This window comes from Hemicordylus capensis, chromosome 17 (assembly GCF_027244095.1).
Source record: "Hemicordylus capensis ecotype Gifberg chromosome 17, rHemCap1.1.pri, whole genome shotgun sequence".
Lineage (NCBI taxonomy): Eukaryota > Metazoa > Chordata > Lepidosauria > Squamata > Cordylidae > Hemicordylus > Hemicordylus capensis.
This window is the reverse complement of record NC_069673.1, coordinates 13,518,946-13,542,928: the sequence shown is the minus strand read 5'-3', so window position 1 is coordinate 13,542,928 and position 23,983 is coordinate 13,518,946. Positions and strand designations below refer to the sequence as shown.

At 46.4% G+C, this 23,983-nt stretch overlaps 2 protein-coding genes across 5 annotated transcripts in view; both read right to left on the bottom strand.

Moving 5' to 3' along the window:
• LMX1B (LIM homeobox transcription factor 1 beta) overlaps positions 1 to 17,928 on the bottom strand; it is a 137,859-nt gene extending 119,931 nt beyond the window's left edge. The window contains exon 1 of the mRNA XM_053281995.1: positions 17,785 to 17,928. The gene's annotated coding sequence lies outside the window, so the exon portion shown is untranslated. The remainder of the gene's footprint in view (positions 1 to 17,784) is intronic.
• Positions 2,604 to 23,983, bottom strand: part of MVB12B (multivesicular body subunit 12B) — a 165,343-nt gene continuing 143,963 nt past the window's right edge. For all 4 annotated transcript variants that reach the window (XM_053281992.1, XM_053281985.1, XM_053281989.1 and 1 more), the window contains exon 10: positions 2,604 to 5,561. In XM_053281992.1, coding sequence (XP_053137967.1) covers positions 5,466 to 5,561 — 96 coding nt within the window. In that variant the 3' untranslated portion in view covers positions 2,604 to 5,465. The remainder of the gene's footprint in view (positions 5,562 to 23,983) is intronic.

The following is a 23,983-nucleotide window of genomic DNA, read 5'->3' as shown; positions in this document are numbered from 1 at the left end:
AGAAAAAGGAGAAATCCGTGCGCCTTGGGCCCTTGGTTTCTATTGGGATAGGGACTACCCTTTAAGGTCTCTGAGCGGGGTCGTTCAGATTGAGCGCCCCGATTTCCAACACCTTACCTGAGCGTAGGGAAGCGAGTGAGAGTTGTGGAGACATTCCTGGGAATGGAACCTCATCCAAGAGATTCCGGGGGGTTGCTTTCAAAGAAGGCGTCCGAGGTGTCACTCAGAAGAAAGCCCTTTGGGTTCTAGGCGATGGGGAGAAGGATCAGGCCGAGCCTCTATCTTTACTGGGGAGCAATTTGCCCTGCAATCAGGGGAAGGCCGTTTCTAGATAAGTATCACACACACTTTCCCTTGGAGTGGTGTTTAGAGAAAGGAAGGCCCATTGAAAATTAGAGGATTTTCTCCCAAGGGTGATATATACAAAGGCAGGAAGCTGCATCCTCCTACCGAGTCAAGGCCGTTGGTCTCTTAGGACTATGGACACTGACTGGCAGCAGCTGTTCAAGGTTTCAGTCAGACAAGGATCTTTCTCAGCTCTAAACGGGGCGCTGCCAGGGATTGAACCTGGCACCAGATCCGGAAGACCCCCAATCCTATGTAGCCAACGGAACTAAATGAGACGGGGTTTTCTTAAGCGTTTCTAACACCTTTTCCCACGAACGTGCGATTGTGTTTCCTCCGTCCGTTTCGGGACCGTGATTCCTGCAGTTTACAAGCCAGAATGGCTTCTTGGCTGTTCTCGGATCGCAAGTCATACAATTCGGTTTAAACGGATTTCAATCCCTTTCAGTCCCTGACGGCAGGTCTCCGGCTGGGAAAGGACTGAACTTCTGGAGTTTGGGATACTGGGCCGAGACCTGACGCAGTAAATTCCCTAACGAGCCACGTGGGGTTTATTTATCTTTATTTATCTTCTCATTAAGGAATTTTGTAGCCCACCTTTCCGGCACAAAATCTCACAAGGCGGCTTAGATGATAAGAAAGCAACCCCATATAAAATCATTATTAAAATCTACCTACTGCTAAGAAGTAAAATCGCTCCCATCTCATCCTGCATATTCCGTTGAGATCTTGTACAGCGAATCAAGATCTCTGTAAAACGGATTTTCCCTCTCATGTATTCGGCCTAACATCCTTGCAATCCTATCACTCCTCTACTGACTCGGAAAGAAGGTCCAGAGAATTTAATGCGTCTCACTCCCCAGAAACCATCCAACCCGAGGCATGTTTACTCAGAAGTAACTCTCACTGCGTTCTGCGGCTCTCCCTTCTGTGCTGTAATCTGCACGCTTACTCAAGAGTAAATCCCATGGAAGGGGGGGGTTGACTTCCATTTTCAGAAATCACCAACACGAATTTAATATTTCCCAAATTAGATCCCTCCGCCACACGCACACCCCTTCCCTGACATTCTCTATTATGGGTTTAAAGTTTTAAATAGGCATGCGATTGTACGGACAACGTTCTTTCCAAAACATTCGAATCCTGCAAAGTCGAATTTAAAAACCCGATTTTGCATTTGTGATTGAATGGTGTGGGGTGGGAGATTGACCCACACAGTCTCCGTCCTGAAACATGTCTGGGTTTCCAGTTGCCCAAGTGGCTATCCACACCCTCCCCAAACGGACTACCCACCCCTCCCCAGCCCAGAAAATATTCAGGGACTTGGACTCCGGTGAAAGTTTAATTAGGATTCTACAAGGCTCGGGAGTCAAATAGTCCGGCGTGAGAAAAACCAGAATCCGAGGGAATCTGGTTTATTTTTCTCCTCCCTCTTCGAAATCAATGCGAATTTTACTCCCTACCTCCTGGATCACTTGATTGCTAGAGGCTTCTTTGACAAGGCAATACTAATGCATGTTTACTCGGAAGCAACCCACTAAACGAACAGCTTCTACTTCTCACTCTAGTAAGTGAGTTTAAAACAACCGATTCACACCTCACCTTGACCACTCATCGCCTCAATCCACAGCCCAAAGATTCCAGTGTGGTCCTGTTTAAATAACTGGAAGGATCCCTTCATGAACCAGCTCATTCGATGCTACTCCACACGGGTGTCCCCCCCCCCGCGTGTGAATGACACACTTTTGGCGTCCCACAGTTATCAAATCTGGGAGGTTGCGATTTGCACTGTACAGGTGTCCTATACTACTATTCAAACTGTAGCTGTTTTCTGCTCTTAGTGGGGTGGACTAGATGGCCTCCAAGACCTCCTCTGACTCTCATATTCTTTGAAAGAGGCGCGGAGTTGGTCTAGTCCCGCGTTGCCTCTGCCTTGTACGCGCTCTGCCCTCTGCTGGCCACTGTGTGCAAGTACGGCTCTTCTCAATCCAAGGCCGATTTCTTACCTATTAAAACCTGGAAGTTTCCCAAATCTTCGAGGGGCCGCAGAGAAAGGGCTCTCTCGTCGGATTAGGACGGACTGGGACCTGAGAGCCCCGGGTTCAAATCCTCATTCAGTCGTGGGCTAGTCACTCTCTTCCAGATTCCGCCCCCACCACGTTCCAGCGCATCGGAGTTCGTTTGATTCAACAAAAAGTTAGAAACAACACCTCTGATCGAATATTCCGAAGTCAATAACCGACTTTTAAAAAGATATAATAGGTTATATTATGTTTATTGGCGCACATTAGGCTAACACATCAGGTAGGAGCGACAAGAATTTATTTCTGTCTTTGTGGCTACATTTATATACAGCCTTCTATGGCAACGCTATCACATCTTGCAAACCTCACAGCATCTCTATACAATTCAAAACAAGTTATCCCTATGGTCATAATTCATGTGTGTGTTAAACTGATACACCACCTTTCAGAGGAAATTTATCAAGGTGGCTTGCAACATCTTTAAAACAACCACTACGTCTGTAATCCTTTAAAAGTTATCAACAGGAGAATAGGGATTTATTTATTTTTTTAATTGTAAACCGCCCAGAGATGTATACATGGGGAGGTATTAAAAGGCACTAAATAAACAGATAGATAATATACTTGACAAATCTATATACCTTTCACAGCAAATTTATCACACGGCGCTATACAACGTCTTAACAACCACACATAATACACATGAAAAGATTACCAGTATGACGACGACAATTTTTTTCGCTAAATCCTTTTCGCCTTTCAAAACAAGTTTATAACAATTTATTTGATCAATCGATATACTGCCTTTCGAAGCAAGTTTATCTCAAGGCGGCTCACACAACATATTCAAAACTTCTATACAAATTAGCATCATCATCATCATCATCTCATTTTCAATTCTAAGAGAAGCAACCACCTCTCAACTAGAGATGGACTAGTCTGCGTCTCCTTCGCCAACCTTTCCCTATCGCTCCCTTTATTCGACGCATATCGCTGAGGCGCAGTTCTAATTACGCGCAACTTAAAAAGAAAAAGAAAAACCATTCCGGTCCCCAAATTTGAGATTTGGCACAGCTTCCCATCAGGAGAAGAGGTGGGGGCTAGCTAGCCGACCGCACGGACTCTTTAAAGATGTTGATCCAATTTGCTTAACAACGACCACAAATATCTCCCGCGGGAGCTGTAATTTCCAAAGATAACATCTCCAAAGTCATCCATTCTGCCGTCGTGAGGAAAACCCGCACCTTATCACCAGTTTCTGCCATTGAAATGGAAGGGACGCTTAAAAGTGGTTCTTTAGGGTCGGATCGTGCCTCCCAATTCTTCTCTAAAATGCATTATTAATAATAATAAAATAATAATAATATTAATAATAATAATTAATAATAAATAAATAAATACACCACTCATCTTTTCGGTTCTGCGTTTGCAAAGATTGCGCCCAGAACCTCACAGAAAGTTTGGTCTCGATCCTGCCATGGGAACCCAATCACTATTGAGTTGTCCTGATTGATTTTCGAAGGGCCACGTGCACGTGGTTTAACTCCCCAATCCAAAGAAATGGGACTGCAACCTAGCTCCTCTGAGTTGGATCGAGCCCTCCGGAGACAGAAAAGCAAGCCCTCCAACCTCAGACACGGCAGATGCATCCAAAGCCGCCTATCCTCCTGAAATCGGAAAATTAGCAACTTTGCATTCTAAGCGGAGTTTGGCGAGGGCATACGGAGACAGCTGCAAGAAGCAAAATCTCCCCTTCCCATTATTTTAGTTTAAGTGGGAAATTAAGCATGTGCGCAATTTCCACTGCAAATCAAGACTCACATTTGGGCATTGGCTTCTACGCGCTTCTCTGCTTATATCCAACCGCTCAAGGCTTTCTGGGCAGAGGAACGCGGCCTTTCCCAACCGTTCTGTAAAACTGAGATTACAGTGGAGAAGTGGGGGGTGGGTGGGGGTGGGAATAGAATTTATTCAATTTTTAAAAATTGAGTTGAGGATCTTGGCATGAGTTCTCTAACCAATGCAGAAACTGTCCTTAAAAAAGAGAGCGAGAGCGAGAAAAAGAAAGAACATCCCCTCTAATCTTCAAACGAAAAGTCCTACATCACAATTTTCACACACACAGCTGTAAAATATTCCCACAAAAACCCGACACATTTCCTTAAAAACTTACACCCACGAAATTGCTTGAACTGGCTAATCTCTGAGCCGTCAAATGTCCCCGATAAATTCCCAATTCTTCAGGAGACAACCGTTGTCTTTGGGAAATGCATCTAGCCCCTTAAATATATCCTATATATTTAAAGATAAATCTGAAATAAAACAGTCAGTTCCTCACCATACCGTGCATAATATAAATATATAAACATAAATGTGCATCACCTCCATCCCCAAATCCAACTCCTTCTATATACAGGAAGTCAAAATTTCTCTTTATTTCATTTTTATTTATAGTTCCTATAAGTTCTATACCGCTTTTCATCAAACTCATCAAGGCGGTATGTTCTCGATGTAATCAGTGATTGACGTGATGAGGGAAATTACTCAAAGTTGTTAAGCATTGCCCAACTTGTCGTTTTAATGTCAATTATGGTAGTACTTGGAGGAATTTCCTTCATGTCAGCCAGTGAATGACTTTCCAGATCTTACGCTCCTAAATATGTTTTCCTCGGGAGGAAGCCCCACCGAATTACTAGGGGATTTACCTTCAGGGAAAAGATCCTAAGCAGTCCTGTGTAAGTAAGAAGCTTGAAGATTTTCACAGCAATTGGTTTTGCTGAGCCATTAATTTATGGCAGATTATTATTATTATTATTCCTAGTAGAGGAATAGGATCTGTATTTCTCCAACTCGGATCTGATCTCTAAACTCCTCAACTTCCTAATTTTGAGGTCAAAAGTCCCACCAGATTTCAAGGCAATTTTACTCCTCTGAGTATTAAGCGCCCGTCCTGATGATTAGAGTCTGATTTTTAAAAAGAGAGAAAAGCATCTTTTCATCTTCATTGGGATCAAACGAAACACAATTTCCACGCCACAATTTCGTGATAACCAGCTTGCTACGCCCCCTCCGCGTTTCTCTGGATTGCTTCACAGGTTACGGGAGCCGGACTTCAAAGCAACTCATGAGAAAGAACCCGGTGTGTTCTTGTTGATTTAAACATCCTTCCTGGCTTCTGAGAGCGCTGCGCGCCTGCAGAAAAACAAACCGCTTATGAAACTCAGGGGGGAAAAATTCGATTTCTCTCTCAAGTATACTTAATAAGTCCCTATTAACGCTGGACTGCCACCCCCATTAAAACCCGAAGAAAACACGTGTGATAAAGACTTCAAAGCACAGCCAACAGATTCCTGACCAGATTTCCAACACAGGGCAAAATTAGACACCCCCCCCCCCTTTTCCTCGGGTCAGCTTTCCTCCTTCCCTGAACTAATAATTTATTCACTATTAAATACATCCATACACTCATGCATATCTAAATACCTAAATGAAGAGCTCTGTGTAACTCAAAAGCTTGTCTATTCCTATAGGAATTGGCCCCTAAAAGATAGTTGGGCGTATTAATCAAACTATAGGCTGTTAAAGGCAGGAGTTAGCCTTTGCTGCTTATGAAACGCTGTACATCACACAGAAAGGTGTAGTTAGTATCATTATCATTATTACTGTTCTTGTTTTTTATTTAATTTAATTTAATTTAATTTAATTTAATTTAATTTTATTTTATTTTATAAGAAACCTATCCCAGGGAATGCAAGTTCACTGTCCAGATTAAGGCTGCACTCCTACGGACTAGGAGTAGTCCCAATTGCACTGCACAAGATTTACTTCTGGGTAAACATGCATTGGATCGTGCTGCAAGACTCCTGTGGAAGTGAAAAGCTTACAGGTTTCTATAGGAGTTGGTTTGTAGAACCAATAACTTGCGTATTTTCTCCATTCTCAAACCCACCCTATATGATGCAACATCTTTCTTTTGTGGCATAAACCTAAGCTAAATGGCCCCTCTCATGAAGGGGTTAGGAAAACTCATGACACATTCAATGTGCTAGTCTTCCGGATGCCACAGGACTCTTCTCGCTGGCTCCAATGCTGAGTCACATAAGACTTGCTCTGAATTAAATGGGCACAGGATCAAAGTGATGTGAGATGAGCACACACACTTGCTTGTTTCCCAGATCCAGGGTTCTGCGAATTCAAAGACAGTGTCTCCAATTGCAAAAGACCCCTTTCGGAGTTTGCAGCATTTGAAATGTGCTTGCTTTCAATTGCCAAACCCAGAGTTGCATTACTGAGTCCTCGGAGTCGGCAGAACTCCCTGTTCGAATGGCGCCCTGTTCATCAAGGGCCCCCTGCCTTGAATATGTATCCCTTAACCATCTAGAATTAATGCCCCAATCTTCTAGTGTTCAAGCACCCTTTCAGGGCATCCTTGGGCCTTGAAAATGAAGTGCAAAAAGTGTGTGTGGGGGGAGTGGAGACCTGCGCTGGAGAGGAAGGTGCAAAGCGTCTCTGGATCTTGCCCCTCACAGCACATGGTTCACATAACAGGCTTCACATGTTAAGCCGAGCCGAGCCAAGAACAACAAGATCAGCCAGTGTTCCAGGAAAATCCACTAATACTGCTTTCGTGCCATGAATCATGTGTGGGGAGGGGGTGTTCTGTGGTTTCCCGGGGTTGTGCCAGCAATGTGCTGATTTTGAGAAGGCCCTTAATGGTGATCACAGACGGCCATAATTCAATTAAGCGGAGAAATAAGTTACCAGCTGACGGCTAGTCCGCTGCTCTGGGCTTCCCCAGTTGATGGCATCTTAATTCACCCGCCGCATTTCTGCACGAGAGCATGTGCCACGCATCAAGCAAGCATGGCCACTTGGGGAAGCCATCTTAACCCAACCATGGTGAAAGCTATGGAAGGCATGCAAGTGTGTTCTCGGAGACCAGCGGCTGAATGGGTGTGCATTGAAGCTGTGTGGAACACAGGGATGCTTGGCCTTATGCAGAGTCAGACCCCTAGTCCATCAAGTTCAGTAGTGCCTACACTGACCGGCAGCGTCTACACTGACTCTGGCTGGCAGCATCTTTTCCAAGGTTTCAGGCAGGCATCTCTCTCAGGCCCACCTGGAGATGCTGCCAGGGACTGAACTTAGGACCTTCTGCACGCAAATATGCAGGTGCTCAACCACTGAGTTACAGTCTCTCTCTGGGAAATGGCTGCCTTTAATACATAGGAAGCTGCCACATACTGAGTCAGAGCCTTGGTCCATCTAGCTCGGTGTTGTCTACACTGACTGGCAGCAGCTTCTCCAAGGTTTCAGATGAGAGTCCTACCCAGACCGACCTGAAGATGTTTCCAGGGAGTGAAATTGGGACCTTTGACATGCAGAGCAGATGTCCTGCCACTGAGCTATGGCCCAATCCTGTGTTTCTAAGGAATTTCAGTCTCTGGTCATCGGCCATTCACGCACGATGATTGTGGCACCCAGTGGTCAAGCATATCTGCACTGGTGTCAAGTGTACAGCAACTGCATGCAGAGCAACCTGAATGAAGCAGCTCTTATGGGATGATAATTTCTCTCCGTTCACTCTCGTAATGGTCCATCTCTGTATCTGCACATACGGACTGACCTGCTTTCTTCTTAGCACTGCCTGAACAAACTTTTCTACAGAAAGGAGATGTCAGTCCCGGCCTCTGATCACCCCATTTGCCCCTGTCTCCAGAACTGTGGGGGCTGTGGCTTCCAGAGAGAAGAAACATCTCATAACTTTCGGCATCCTCTGACCTATTTTTCTAGGCCTGAGCTGGAATCTAGAAATGTCCCCTTGACTGAGTTACTGACGCCCATCAGAAGAATTGGAGAGAACCGATAGTTCGGTGGCAGAACCTCAAAGGAAAGCTGGCCTTGTGGTAGCAAGCACGAATTGGCCCCTTTGCTAAGCCGGGTCCACCCTGGCTTGCATTTGAATGGGAGACTACACGTGGGAGCACTGGAAGAGATTCCCCTTGGAGCCGCTCTGTGAAGAGCACCTGCCTGCTTGCATGCAGAAGTTTCCAAGTTCCCTCCCTGGCATCTCCCCTTAGGACTGAGAGAGACTCCAGCCTGTAATCTTGGAGAAGTCACTGCCAGTCTGTGTGTAGACAATACTGAGCTAGATGGACCAATGGTCTGACTCGGCATATGGCAGCTTCCTATTTTCCTTTGTTGACGTAGGTTCAATCCTAGGTTAGAAAAGACCTCAGATACCAGTCCTGGCCTAAATGGACAGACAACTAGATTCAGTAGAAGGCAGCTTCACATTCAGACATAGGAGTTGCCTGGAACAGAGAACCCCAGAATCTGAGAGCAGGACGGGACTTTGAAAGTCTTCTAGTCAAGCCAGGAATCTGCGTCCCAGACAGGTCCATTTTTGAGTAAGGACAAAAAAGGAATCTTTGATGAGTACTGTCAGTTTTACTCCACATAAAACTCCTGTGCCTTTAAGAGATGCACGGGAAGCAGAAACCCAACAGGTGCAGTTGATGTCAAAAGCTGCATCCGTTGCATTTCTGTCTGTTGTGCTGCTCCTAAAGACTTCCAACAAGGAGAAAAAAAAAAGATACCCAGCAAACAGAGCAGATAAGAAATACAGGCAATATTTAGCTCATAATTCTCCTGGGGACACAGGAAAAGCACAGACTATGCCAACAGAAATAGAATTCAGCTCCTAAACAGCTTAGCTGGCATCTTTTAAAAAATTATTTTTTTAAATAATATATAAAAGATATATATAAAAGTTGGATATATATAAAAGGATATATATAAAAGTTGCTAGTCCTGATTGGGAAAATTTGTTTGAAACTGTACAGTGTCAGAGGAGAAGGGGAAATGAGCAAAGATTTTGGCAAAAATATTGAGGTCTTCAATTCAGAAATATCCCAGGCAGAGCATGACTGTCCTATAATCTGGATTCTGGAATGAGAAATATTGGTATCCTAAGATGGGTGGGTTGTGAAAGAAGTATGTCAAAGATTCTGGTATGAGTTCTCCTGGATGTCATGTAAAAACAAAAACAAAACCTGCAGTCTGAAAACAACTAGATTCTGCGACCTACGTACATTTTGCCAATCAGACACCTTTCCGTAATGTATCTTCTAGCATATTGGTTCTGCAAATGGCATTCTTTTTTTTCTAGTCCTAGGAGAGGCAAGGGTACGAATGTCCCATGCCTAGACCACTAGAAATCCATTTCCGTCACCTCGTCGGCTATTAGCAGTTCGGCAGACATTTCCACATACTTTCAAACGTATCTCCATGAGGCCTAGAAACCTGCTTTTTAAAAATGACAGCCTAGATTCCTAGGAAGAATCTACCACAAACTTCACTTTTCAGTGAGCATAGATGCATAGATGCAGCCAGGCGTGAGGCCCTCCATGGCTAGGGGGGAAATGACTTCTGGGCCCCTGTGTTGGACCTGATTAGTTTAAAGTTGCCAAAGTATTTCCCTATTAGGGCTCCTGTTAAATTAAAGCCACAATAGTTAAATTAAAGCCCAGAGGCAGAATTTTTTGGGGAAAGATACTGCAGACAATCCAGGGGGTGGAGCATAGAGGTTACCTTTCATGCCCTGCTGTGGGCATCTTGTTGACCACTATTGGAAACAGAAAACTGGGATAGGTGGACCTTTGGTATCTTGCAACAGGGCAGTTTTGAGGATCTTAGGAGAGGCCTATCAAGGGTGAGTTGCCCTGAGGACAAATTGGGACCTCCATGTACAGAGGGAGTGTATCTGTGATGCTGGGATGACCAGGAATAGCCCATCATGCTTTGCATTTGAGCTCCCTGATGCATCTGGACTGCCAGTGTTGTTGGAAACAACTGGATAGTTGGATGCAGAAAAGTGATTCTTTTGTTTTTTATGAGGCACTCCTGTGACATGTATGGAACTTTTACATCCCAGCCGGTGAGGAAAAATGATGTTAATCTTTCAAATATAGATATTTATTGGGGAAAATGGGGGGGCTTTCCCCAATCCACGCCTATGCCTGAAGAACGACCAATGAGGCTGTTTTTACATCAAGTGGATTGAAGTTTGGATGTTGAGTAAAACAATCACATTTACTTTAGTGGAAATAACAGCACCATCTCTCTCTCTCTCTCTCTCTGTAATTTCGAAAGGAGGGGTCCCCCGCTCCAACTATAAGGTGCCACCCTAAGCACACTTGGTGTTGGATCACTGGCGAATGGAAAGCCGTTCTTCATGTAAGGCTGATGGAACTCACTGCCACAGGATGTGGCAGTGGATGCTCCCGAAGGCTGTTAGAAATCCGAGCCAAAGAATGGGTCCGTGAGAACTCAGTGGCGCCTCCATTTTCAGAAGAAGTATCCCTGACTCTCAGGTGCCGGGGAGAGATGGCAGGGCGTGGCTCTGACAGGGAGTTTGCTAGAGGCATCTAGTGGGTGACTCCTGCAAGGGGAATGCTCGCCTCCGGGGATGGTTTGGTTCAGGGAGGCTGTTCCTATGTTCTTCTCGTGCCATCTGGCATCCTTTGCATTTTGTTTACAAGCTGATTAGGTTGCATTCGGGGTTCGAAGGACCCTTCTGCACTCAGAATTACACACCTCCTCTCATTAACCTACCTAGGACTCCCCCGCCCTCGCCTTTTCACACCCCCTGACTTTCTGCGCCCTGGGCAAGCAGAACCCTCTCCGGGGCCACACGCCTCTCTTCAGCTCGGATCCCCTCGCCCTGTTCTCCAAGGCCAGGTGCAGGGCTGAGGCGGTGCGGCGGCGGGGGGGGGGCGCTCCCCCCCCAGCCAGCTTTGATGCCGCTCCCCCCTCCCCGCCTCTTTCCATGTGTTTGTTTTTCATCCCAGACGCAATTTCTCTCTCTTCCCCCCCTCATCGTGAAAATGCAGCCCTTCTTCTTCGCGCGGGATCCATTAGAGGGCTTTTAATATCCGTCTTTTTACAGCTAGCAGCGAGCCAGATCCGTGAACTCTGACATGTATGCCGCCAGGCGCAACCGAACGCGGGGCGAGCTGGGAGGGTGTGTGAGGGGCCCCGTGTTCCCAAGAGGGAGGAGAGCCCAAAAAGAAAAAGAAAAAGAGGCCGCTGGACCTTTCCTGGGCATGTATGGCAGCGAGAATCCATGCGCTCTGAGAGAGCTTTTGAGAGCTCTGTGCGCTTTTGGAGAGCCTTGTGCGCCCAGGGCGCATGGCTCTCCGTCTTTCCCAACAACCCCCGTGTCCCAAATCCGCAAGCGTGTCTGCAGGCAAGAATTGCTGTTCGCCAGGCAGGGATGATCCCGCCTGCCTCCTTAAGTACCGGGAAACCTCAGCTTTTTCCTGCGCCGACGTTTGCGCCGCATCCGAGTTTGGGGGCCAGCGCCGTTTGCCAAAAGACTCACCTTTCGAGCTGACTCTGTGGCTTAAGTTGGGCTGCCTCGAAATATTTGTCAAGTCCCCACTGGCGGGTCCCACCCCCCCACTCCCCAATTCCATGCTTCTATTTGTAAAAACCAGCCAGGATTTCCTTTATACAGACTCCGAGATCCTTGTCATTAGCACCCAGGATTAACTCTTTGGGGTATATCCGGCCGCAGCGGAATGAAGAAATATTATTCCCCAGCCTTTTAAAAAGCTGCTGGATTCGAGAAAGAAGCCAACAACCGGTGCGTTTTAGAAGCGCTAATATGACCAGCTTAATTCTCTGTCCTTTTTCCCTACTGAGGACGGAACTCGGGAGGGGGAAACGCATTTTCTCCTTCTTGGCCTCAGTTTTGGGTTGTCCCCAGATTCCCAGAGAATGTAGGATTCGTTCCGGGGGAAACACTTTAATGTGTGATCCAGAACACGCCTGAGCGCGGAAGAGCTTGACAGACTGTCACTGAACCCAATGAGAATTCACCCACTAACTAAGGGCAGGACTCTGCGATCAAACTCCTCCGACCTATAACTCTATCCCGTCCCCTGTGAAACTGAGCAAAGAGGCGCCTTTTTAAGGTGGTGATATTCTTTATTTAGCACAGGGAGAGCAACTGGCCCTATCCACCCCCAGCACAGCACCTCCAGTGGCTGTTGAGGGTGTCTATCTTAGTTTTATTTTTATATTGTGATCCCTTTGGGGACAGGGATCCATCTTATTCATTATTTTTCTATGTAAACTGCTTTGGAAATTTTTATTGAAAAGTGGTATATGAATATTTGTTGTTGTTGTTTTAAGTTTAACACTTCTTGTCCACTATACTCCTCTTAAGGCAGACTGAAGACTTGGGGTCTTCAATCACCATGTCCACCTTTTTCTTTCCCCTCCCACTTTCTGTCATTTTGCTTAACCTTAAGAAGAGTTCTGCAGAGCCCCAGAGCTTGCTCACTACTTTGCAATGCTTTGCACTCACCCACTGACGAGCAGTGAGATTTGATTCTGGGTAAGCATATGCCACTCGGGAAACCCCACTAGAACCCAGTGGAATTTGCTCCAGAGCAAACCTCCCCTGGATCAGGTCTCTTAAGCTGCCCCCAAACGCTTTGTCGTGTTTGCCATTCCATTCCTTGGAGTCAATAGAGTTCGATGGTTTTTTGTGGGTTTTTTAAAAAAAAGACTTCCATGAATTGTGTTTGGGATGGAGAGGCCAAGTCTGATACTGGAGGAGGGCCTCCAAGCCAGGCGAGCTCCCTGCAGCTAGTGCCGGCTCTCCCCCTCTATCCTTTGACTTTTTAATTTGGTTTCCTGGCCTTCAAAGGGCCCTTTCTAGGTCTTTTTATCCTCGGTCCTTCTTGGCCAGCTTTACGCGGCAGCGGATAATTTATCACTTCGCCTTCAGAGCACGCACTGGAAAGGGGGCCTCGCTCCTTCGCTCGGGCATAAATTACCTAGTAAAGACACACACCCCTCCCTCCCTCCCTCTCCTGGCTGCGGTCACTCGGCGGGGAGAGGCAAGGTGGACCCGCCAACCTGCCCACCACAGACAGCAGGTGCGAGGCGTGTGCGTTTTTACGCATCGCTCAAATTCCCCCCGCAACTAGCTTACCGTCAAAAGCTCACTTTGGGAGGATTCTTCCTAGAAAGCAGCTGATACACTTCAACCCCCCCCCCCAGCACGCGCGCGCGCGCGCGCGCACACACAAACACACTTTAAAGACTAAGGCACCTGTGGCTTCGATCCATAACCCTCTAAAGCCTTTCTACGGATTTGTAAATGGGGCATTTTAGAGTTGCAAAAGGATCCTTAGCAACTTTCCACTTCTCCAGGGGTCAACAGGACATTTTCTAGTGTTCAGGAGGCCAGGTGGAGACTGCAACCCAATGCACACTTACTTAGGGTTAAGTGTCACTGAAGCGAGTGAGATTTACTTCTGAGTAAACGTGAACACAATTGCCCCATAGGTCTTTTGGAGCAAAACTGGAATTCCAGATCACCTTTCCAAATTTTCCTTCTCAATCGAGATTTCTATCTAAGTGTGCACGACATCTTTGAAGAAAAATAGAAGAAAAATACCCTAGAGGCTTACAATTTATCTCGCTAGATCGGAACACTTTAAAAAAATCGTATGATTCCCGCGTGAGAGAGTTAATAAACAAGTCCACTGAGTGCATGTTGAGTTGTCGATATAGGAGTTCTTTCTTGGAAATGGATGGGACTTTAAAATGCTTCATTTGGGACGGATCCTTCCTGACCCAAATTGAGAACAGAATAGTAGAATATTGAGTAAAATAGTGTCCCTCTCCCTCTGGCTTCCTCAGTACGCTTTTCCTAGAGTAAGCTCATCTGAAATCGGTGAGACTGACATTTAAGTACGTTATTCTTTAACGAACAGGTCCAAAATGGTCCCCAACGCCCTGAGGCTCCTTGACTCGCATATTTCCTAGGAAATACTCCCTATTGCCTCCTATATGATTTATTTATTTATATTCATTTATTATTTATTAAAACATTTTATACCGCCCAAACTTACGTCTCTGGGCGGTTTACAACAGAATAAAAACAAAGCTATTTAGATCTTGGCCTTTCCAGACGTTTCTTGGCCTGTCCGTCTCCTACAGAAAATACTTTGGGCATGGTTTGACTCCCTTTCCCCCTGTGCTATTATTGTCGGTATTTAAGAAGCAAAATATATTCTGGGGGATGGGGAAATAATTTCGGAAGGATTTGTTTCTTAAGAAGTAGGATTCGTTCAGATTAGAGAAGGCTGACAGGTTGTTGTTGTTTTTTTTTAAAAAAAGATCCTTTCAAAATGCAAAATTACTAATTTTCTATAGAACTTTGCTTGGAACAGAACTGATTTCTGTAGGTATTGTTTGGCCCAAAACGACTACTAATATGAATGTTAATACCATTACTAATCGATCCAATGTCAAGCATTTAACACCTCAATCCCATTCGTGTTTACTCAGAGGTAAATCCTACGGTGCTCTGTAGGAGTTTGGAGAACCTGCTGAAATGGTTTCAGGTGAAATCAATGGGGCACATCCAGACCAAATGAGTCATGATTTCCCATTGAAATTAATAGGATTTATGTTATGACTAACTTATCCCATTGAGTATCTGACTCATTCGTCGGGATGTTTCTTACCGAATTTAAAGTTTGGCTGGATCTTGCCCAAGATCAGTAATACCTGAGCAAAGAGGCACTTTTTAAAGTGGCGATTCTCTTATATTTAGCAGGGGGAGAGCAATTGGCCCTTTCCAACCCCAGCACAACATCCCTCCAGTGGTTATTACCGGTATGTGCCTTATTTTTCTATTTAGACCGTGAGTCCTTGGGGGGCCATCTTATTGATGTCTTATTAATTTTTCTATGTAAACCGCTTTGGGAACTTTGGTTGAAGAGCGGGATATAAATATAGTAATAGTAATAACTCAACATTGTTAATAATTTGGGGAAAGATTACTGGAGTTTTAAATGTCTAGAAAATAGTTTTAGAACGTCAAGCCTCCCTCTTCTGTGCGCTTTGATCCGATTTGGGAGTTGCCAGGATGCTGGCTTTCATGGGTCCAAATTTAACTGCAGATAGATCGCGGGGTTTCTAAACTCTCACAATCCAGCCCAGATCGAGCACTTTCAGATTTGATTGGTTTCAATCAAACCCGGACCTGCTAATTTCTCCTGCTGAAAAGAATGGAACGGAAATGTGCTTAAGAGACGTTGTATCTCTTAGAACCTCGGAACGCTGTGTGGTGTGTGTGTCAGTCCCATGGTAATCTATGGGGTTTCCTCACAAGTAAATAGACTTAAGCAACCGGTTTCACATTCCTATTTACGTTGTGTCTTTTGGTTTCAGAGGGTCCCACGCTGGGGTTGCCGAGAAGCTCCTCCGACCTGACCCTCTCCGCCCCAGAGGAGTTTTCAAATTTCTGGTAGGGACCACCTTGGAGGGAGGGTCATTGTTGGGGAGACCCTTCCAGCATTTACAACTAGAGATTGGTTGGCTCTCCTAACGAAACCAACTCGCTCCTTTTGGGAATTAAGTGTGTGGCTGAATAAATTCCCACACTGGTCAATTGCGGATCGAATCCGGTTTAGGAGTCCAGCATGGCATTTGTGCAGAGTGGCGCTTTGGGAGATTTTTTCGTGTGGGGTGGAGAACTCAGAACTTCCAGATCAGAAGGAAAGTCTGCCTTTGGTGACCCGAGGTTTCTCGAGGAAACGCGTGCCTTTTCAGGCCGGGTTTAAGAAACACTCGCTCTTTCCATAGGCGCGAACGGAAATCTCGGAGCACACACTTAAGGGTTCTCCAGGGAGTTCATCTGATGGGAAGGACGTCGTTTGCCTTCTAATTGCTGTGATAAGGGCTGCTCAGGAGAAATGATCGTCGTTAAGGGCTATCAGAATAGGGGACAGAACCCCCAAAGGGGAGGTGAAAGGGTCTAATCTGAATCCACTTTCACGTGGAATTCCGATGCAAAATCAAACCAGTTTAAATAAACAAACTCCTAGCTACAGAGAGAGAGAGAGAGGGAGAGAGAGAGGGAGAAAGGAAAAAGTCAGCCCAAGAGAACTTGCTGTATTGTTGATTTTGTTCTGTTAGGAGTTTGCTAGCGAATTCTTCGCTATTTTGGATACTGCGCGTTTGGGACCCCTGTGGGTTTCGATCGGGGAGAAAAGCGAGTTGGACATATGAAGCAATAAAATAAATAAATAAATAAATAATAATAATCCAATCCCTAGGTGCAATTCCAACACAACTTGAAGAGCACCTCAACACCATAGAGGCCACAGAAATCACCATCAGCCAATTACAAAATACAACATTACTGGGAACAGCCTATATTCTGCGACGATATCTATAATAACAAGAACAATATTGATAACAAAATTCAGCCATCCCAGGTCCTTGGAAAGGACTCGATGTCTGGATAAAACAAACCAATCAATAACACCTGCCTGACTGTGTAAACAAGAAATAATCCAATCCAATCCAACCGAAACGTTCACAGTCTGTGACTCCAAAGGCTTCTTAGAGGGGAAAAAAAAAGTCATTTACGGGAGATGTGACAACCGACAAGCTTGCGTGGAAATAGGACAGCGGTTCTGGAGACAACTTGGAGATTGCTGTCATAAATAGCCTGTTGCAGCGCATCCCTAAATAGGTTTAATCAAGGGCACCTGATTCCTAAATAGGTTTAATCAAGGGCACCTGAAATCACTCAGATCAGTTTTTCACATTTAGGCAGGAGTAAATCCCACCAAGTTCGACGGCACTTTAAAAAAAGGGTGCGCGTGTGCCTAGGATTGAGACCCCCAGAGTATACCTACCTACTACTATTATTGAATAATGACTGAGATAATTAGGAAAACTACTCAGAGTAGTCCTATTGAAATTAAAAGGGCAACTTAGACATTACCTAGCACTGTGCTTTAATTTTCACGGGGCTACTTTGAGTAATTTCCCTCATGTCGGCTACTAATCCTAATACTTGCGCTCATACTAAACGTGCCAGCCAGTTCAGCCAAAGTTAAGGAAATGGAAATTCTGTCCCTTTCAACGGCAGAATTCCACTTCTCTCCTGGAAAGAAACAGATGTTGAGATGTGAGCCCAAGTATCTTGGCTGTCTCTTACCCATTGTTACGTACATTTGTCAATTTAGAGATAAATATTCAGGGGGACATTTAAAAAACTCAACACCCAAGTCAGGGTCTAAATACAACAGTTTCAATTCCAGTGGGATGGGTGGATAAGGAAAGTCAGCAGATATACAGGCAAGGGAAGACCATGAATTGAGTATAACCAAAGAGGCAGGTACTTCTTACATTACTAATTGCAAATTGGCCCCAATGCACACACTGCACACACTTCCTTTCGGGTTATTATATATAAGAGGGGAGAAAATCCCTAGGATCCAATGCCATGCCGTCCTTATCTGATATGGTGATTATTTATTGCAGATTCTGATCTCCTCCCTGCCGGCTCTTCTTCCTTCTGAAGTTTTTGTACCTCGTGGCCTTTTCCTCACTTTCGCTCGCACGACGGCATCGGGTCCCTCGGGAAGCCGCTGACGTTGCTCTTCCAAAGTGGTGTGAAATCGGATGGAAGTTTCTCTCTCCCTCCCCCCTTCTGTTTTTTTTTTGTCTCGACAGCATTCAGACCCCACCCTGCCCTGTCCCAAATCCTTGGAGAGGCGCCTCTTTGGGCCGGCCCGAGGGAGGAAGAAAGACTCCGACGGCAGCGCGAGACGCCTGGATCAGAAGCGCGCCGGCCTTGGGGTTTGGATTGCCACTTCAGCAACGGCAGGGCGGCCAAGGCGATTCTGTCTGCCTCCACCCGCTTCCTGCATCACTTGCCAAGCTTTTTGGACCTCCAGATCCACCTACGAGCGCCTCTGCCCGCTCTCCAAGCAAGATATCCGCCGACGCGCCGGGCTGCCCGCGGAAAGAAAACCGCTCCCTCGCCTAAGAAGCGCCCTTGACTAACGTTCCGCGGAAATGAATGAGCTACGCTCCCAAGTGGGTCGAGAAGAGGAGGGTTAGGGCTGCGATCCTGCACACACTTCCTTGAAATCGGTTAGGAGGGTTCCCCTCCCGCCCCCGGAATATACAGCTCGGACGGGCTACCCAAATCCGGCCCGTTTTTACGCACAAAAGCATTTTATTGGGGAAGGACTTCTAAAGATTGTCCCTCTTTTCGATTTTCTTTATTGCCTGTTTTCTTTCACTTTCAGGGACAGGTTCTCCACACACCTTCATTTTCATTCTCTTGTGATTTAATCTTTCCTGCTACCTTTCCCGTCCCTTCTTTTTTTTCCCTGTTTTCTTTCATCTTTGCATGTTCTTTCTTTTGATTCCTTTCTTTTCCGTTTCCTTCGTTTTATTTCTCTCTCATTTTCTTTCCCATTCTTCTTTTGAAGATTCTCCTCCTAGAAATTCAAGGCTTTCAGAAAAGACCGTTTCAAACAGACTCTAGATTTCCAGATCAGCATGTGATTTATAAATGAATTATAGACCATGGCATCGTGTTATTCATTTATTTTTTGCCTATCCTTCCTTCCATCCATGTTTCCTTCTCCAGTATTGTCTTTTACTTCCCCTGTTTGTTTCTCTTCTTTACACAATTCCCATTCTGGATTCGCCTTCCCACCAAGTCCACATTTTCTAACCAACTTCCTTTTTCGCATTTTAAAACATTTTCTAACCAACTTCCTAACCTGCCCAGAACTCCCTCCTCACTCCACTTTATGCTTACTAACCCTTTGCAATCCCAAGAGGGCTCTAGTTTCTCCTTCTCATAACACTTTCCCACTCTAAATTAGGGACGTACAATCAGAATCCACCCTGAAAAAAAAAATTACCCAGTACAGTGGCTTGAGAAAAACAATTATCCATCAGATAAATAGTTTATCTCAAGCCACTGTACTGGCTTGAGTAAGCAAACAATACCACATGTCAACAAATGTTGTAATCTTCAGCAAAGCCTGCATCACACCAGAATGCCAAGTGGACCCTTCCCTTCCCTCTCTCTCCAGTCACCCACATTTTACTACGGCAGGGCTCACAATCTAACATTCTCTTCTGTAAAGAGGTGTTGGGAACCATGGAAGGCTTTATTGGTGAAAACTCCACTGGTGGTGCTGAGTTCTGGATTCTTGGGCAACATCCCAAGTGTCTGGTAGCACCGGTGGAACTCTCTGTCTCATGACATTGGCTTGTGCCTTGTACTATTCTTTTTCTTCCTACGGCTCAATTTCTTGGACTAGGAGACTTCCAAGATCTCTTCCAGTCCTAAAATTCTAGTTCTGCATTCAGTTTCCCAGCAGTGACCAGCCAGATATCTCTGAGATCTCATAAAAAGAAGAGAAAAGAGTTGGTCTCTCCTGTCATTTACTCCCAGTTTCAGGATGTTCTTTTGGACAGCTATGGATCATCTGATTCCGTATTTGTTCTGGGTCTGGTAACTTCTTGACAGTTCATGGGGAGGGCAGTGCTGAACTGAGCAATGAAACCCACCTAGGCGGGCCTTTTTCCTGAGATTCCGCCACGTGTTGCCCATATGTGCTCAAGCACATCTTCACCACCATAAGGACTAGTAACTTGGGGGGTGTTGTTTTTTAAAAGAAAGAAGGCAGCAGTTCTGAGGGGAAAGCGCCCCATATCACACAGCCTACATTTGTATCCTTAAAAAAGGCAGCCAGGAAAAGTAGGAGCCAGCATCTGTGCCCCTAGGAAGTGTGTGCAGATCTTTGATCTTGGAGACGCTTTCATTCCAGGGCTGCCTGAACCTCACACAGGCTGTCTCGAGAGGCATGCTTCCTCACTCAATTATCTTTCATTCCGAGCAACATGTTCGCCCTACCATCCTTCGGCCTTTTCTGGATTCATCCCTGGCGAACCCAATACGGAATTGTCCCCCCCAGCTTCAGACAGCTCTAAATTTATGAGCTGGGGGGGCGGTTTGGGTGAGTGGGTGTGGGAGGCACTCGGAGTGCTTAGACGTCCACATTTCAAAAAAAGGTGTCTCCTTCAGACAAATCCCGTCTCCCAGGGGGCTGAGAGGTTATCGGGAACAATAAACGGTTTCACCTCTGGCCTCTGGGCGACAGTGATGGATGAGATTCGCCTGGGCACCACCCTGCTCCTCTGATCAGCTTGACTTTGCTCTTAATTATTTTAGCACCTCTGGATACAGTGGGGAGACCCAGTTGGTGTCCTGAAGTGCCTCGACATGCCGGATCAGGCCTTCCGCCAACCCGCAGCAACTCTTGACATGTGGTTTTGTCGGCTCGCTGATCAGCCCGCCCGCCAGCCAACCAAATCCAGTCAAGAGCCCATCCCAAACTGCTCTGGAGGGTAGCGCGATTTTAATTACACATTCTCCCCATTTTGGGAATTAAACTCTGGCTCAGCCTAGAGAGAGACTGGGCAGGGAGGAGCTCTTCTCAGTCTCACACAACACTCGGATGGGGGGGGGGGCCTTCCCTTGAAATGGATTGCCAGGAAATTTAAGATCAGCAAAAGGAAGGACTTTTCCACACGCCGCTTAATCAATCCATGGGATTCTCTGCCGGGGGGTGCGGCGATGACCACTGGCTTGGATGGTTTCATAGGGGCACATTTATGGAGTTCAGGTCTATCCATGTCTGGATCGAGACTCCTCTCTGGCACTTTGGACTAGTGCTGCTGCCAGTCAGAGTAGACACTCCTGAGCTAGAGGGATCAAAGGTCTGACTCAGTAGAAGGCAGCTTCCTATGATGCTCCTATGTTCTCCAAAACAAAATTTGAAGGAGAACTGACAGCAGGGGCGTAGCAAGCTTGGAGTGGGCCCAGAGACGAGATTTTAAAATGCCCCCCCCATCAAAGTCCAGGGCCTCCGCACACCCCAGGCCCCCAAGGATTTAAGTCTGATATTTCAAAATAAGTATGCTGCCTGGAAATACATTTCACTGAATACACACACGCACATTTCACAATATATAGTGATATACATTGAGTACTATATATGTGTGCTGCTTTTAATGCCCAGAACACACTAGAAACACTAATTATTAAAATGGGACCCTCGCTGCAGATTAGCAAAGGAGACTTTCAACCATGCAGTGTGAGCCTATGTCTGTTTTCTCAGAATTCTGAACAAATTCAGTAAAGTTTGATTGCAGCAGGTTTTCCACAGGAGGCTTTTAAAGCCCTTTAACACACATCTCCTCTGGAATGGAGGTGCTGTGTTCACATGTTGGCCAGATTGACCCTGAAGTCCCTGCGAGTTCTTGGGGAGCAGTTCACACACAAGAAAAATAAAATAAAATAAAAGCACCACACATGCTTCACAGGTCTCACTCAGACCTTCTGGGTTGCAAAACAACTTGAGCATAAGTGCATTTATAAACGAATGACTCAATAAAACAAATATAATACTATTTGTTCCAGAAGTTTTTGTAATTTTCTGCCATGAAACAAGCCACTTATAGGACTTTTTAGATAGTTTTTTTTTTAAAGCCAGCAAATTTTCCCAGCTGTTTTAAAATAAATATTCAGAGACTTCTCAGTCCCTCCCCCCCATATCAAAGCCCTATAGCAAGCAGATCCCTATATATGGGGGGGGGAAGGTAACCACAAAAAGGAGTTCACATTCTACCTGGCTAATGCTGGGCTGGGCTGGGCTGGGCAGGGCAGCAAGGGGTCTTCTGCTGCAGAGAACAGTGGTGGCCACTCTGGCTGCCGCCTCCTTCCTGGCTTGCTTGGGGCCTACTCGAGTTCAGGCTTCACTGAGGCCTACACGGAGGCCTCCCTGGAAGCCCCGCCCACCCGCCGATCAGCTGAGAGGCGGGAGAAAAGCAGCTTTTTGCAGCTGGCCCTGCTGCTTCCATTGCCGGCCAGGAGGACAAGCAGGAGAGAGGCAAGCAGGGCAAGTGGCTGAGGGTCCTTGGGGCTGGGCAGGGGGCAATGGCGAGTCACGTGAGGTGCCTCGGGGGGGCCCTCCAGGCAGTGGGGCCCCCAGGCAACTGTCTCCCCTTGCCCAACGGTAGTTACGCCCATGACTGACAGCATCCACATCACATGCAGTCTCCCATCCAAATAAAAACCTGGGTGGACCCTGCTTAGCAAAGGGGGAAAATCCATGCTCCCTATCACACGACCGGCTGTCCTACTCTCTGGGCTAGTGAGAAGAATGTAGCACTATAATTCTCACAGTGGCTTAAGGATACAGGCAGGGAGGCCTAGGTGTTCTAGGTCTTTCTGAGCATGCCTGGATTCAAGGTGGGCATCAGAGGTGGGCCTTCGCTGGACTTCTGCCAAGGACACCCTGCCCATCCCCGAGACCACCTTTCGGCCCATATCTACCGTCTGGTGGAGGAGTAATACTCTCATCTAAGCGGCTCACTCTCTTGCTAGCATCTCATCCACCCAAGTAAGGTCCACCATAGGAACATAGGAAGCTGCCTGCTGGAGTCTGACCACTGACCCATCTATCTCCGTGTTGTCTACACTGACTGGCAGCATCCCTCCAAGGTTTCAGACAGGAGTTTTTCCCAGCCCAACTTGGAGATGCTGCCGGGAGCGAACCGGGGACCTTCTGCCTGCAAAGCAGATGCTCTACTGTAGTTCTGCATATCTTCTGTGGCCCCGTCCCCAAAGATGGCATACAGGGGTCTCCCATCCAGGCCCTGACTACGCGAATACCCACTTAGCTTCAGCACGGCTGTACTGTGTTGTTGCCAGAACCTAAGGGGTATACTTGTGGGTCAAATGGGCCGTAACCCCAAATTTGGCTTAAAATAAGCCAAATCTGGAACAGAACGTGTCCTGCAGATATTGGCCTACAGCTCCCATAATCCCTGGCTATTGGCCACGGTGGCTGGGGATTATGGGAGTTGTAGTCCAGAAACAGCTGGGGTAAGCAGCCTGCCATATACCATGCTTTGGGATCTATGAAGTAGGGAGGTAGGGGCTAACAAGGTGAAGGCCCATGGAGGTGGTTTGCAGAAGGTCCCCGAAATCCTGGAGCGGATGGCAGCATCATGCAAGGTTCTCTGCCCCCTCCTGACCTCACAACAGCCCTGTGAGGTAGGCAAGGGTCTGATTGTGAGTTGCCCAATGGGTTTTATGACCAAGAAGGGTGGGAAGGGATCGCCCCATTCTCTGCCTCTTGACTACTTTCCACTTTTGGCAAGATGCCGGAGAGAACGCCTCCGCTCGGAGCCCGTATGCCGCTTTAACAGTGCCTCATCTGCTGTTGACATGGTAGGGAAGGAAAGGAATCTGGCCCATCTCCCGGCTGGAATGTGTCCTTCTGAAATTTAACCATCTCGGGGGGCGGGCGGGGGGGGGGGGTAGCATCCTACATATGAATTACAACCCTTCTATGAAAGACAGATGTGCGGACTGTTAAAAATGTTTATAATGCGGCTTAACATTTAGAAAAACACACACAGATTAACGAAGGGAGCTTCGCTGATGGGGATTGATTGGCATGTTGGATTAATTAGAAGGCTTTCACCCCTCGAACTGTGGGCCTAAGCCAGCCCGGGACCGGAGTCGCAAACCAGCGAGAAATTGTTTATGTATTTTAACGTGGTATTGGAGTCAATTAAAGAGCAGGGAGGGGGGAAAGCGCGTCTGTCCTATTGCTCTTTCAGTCTAAGGTCAACGGCCTTCCCCAATTTAATCCCAGGGAAAAGAAATATCATTTTAAACCAAATCATCT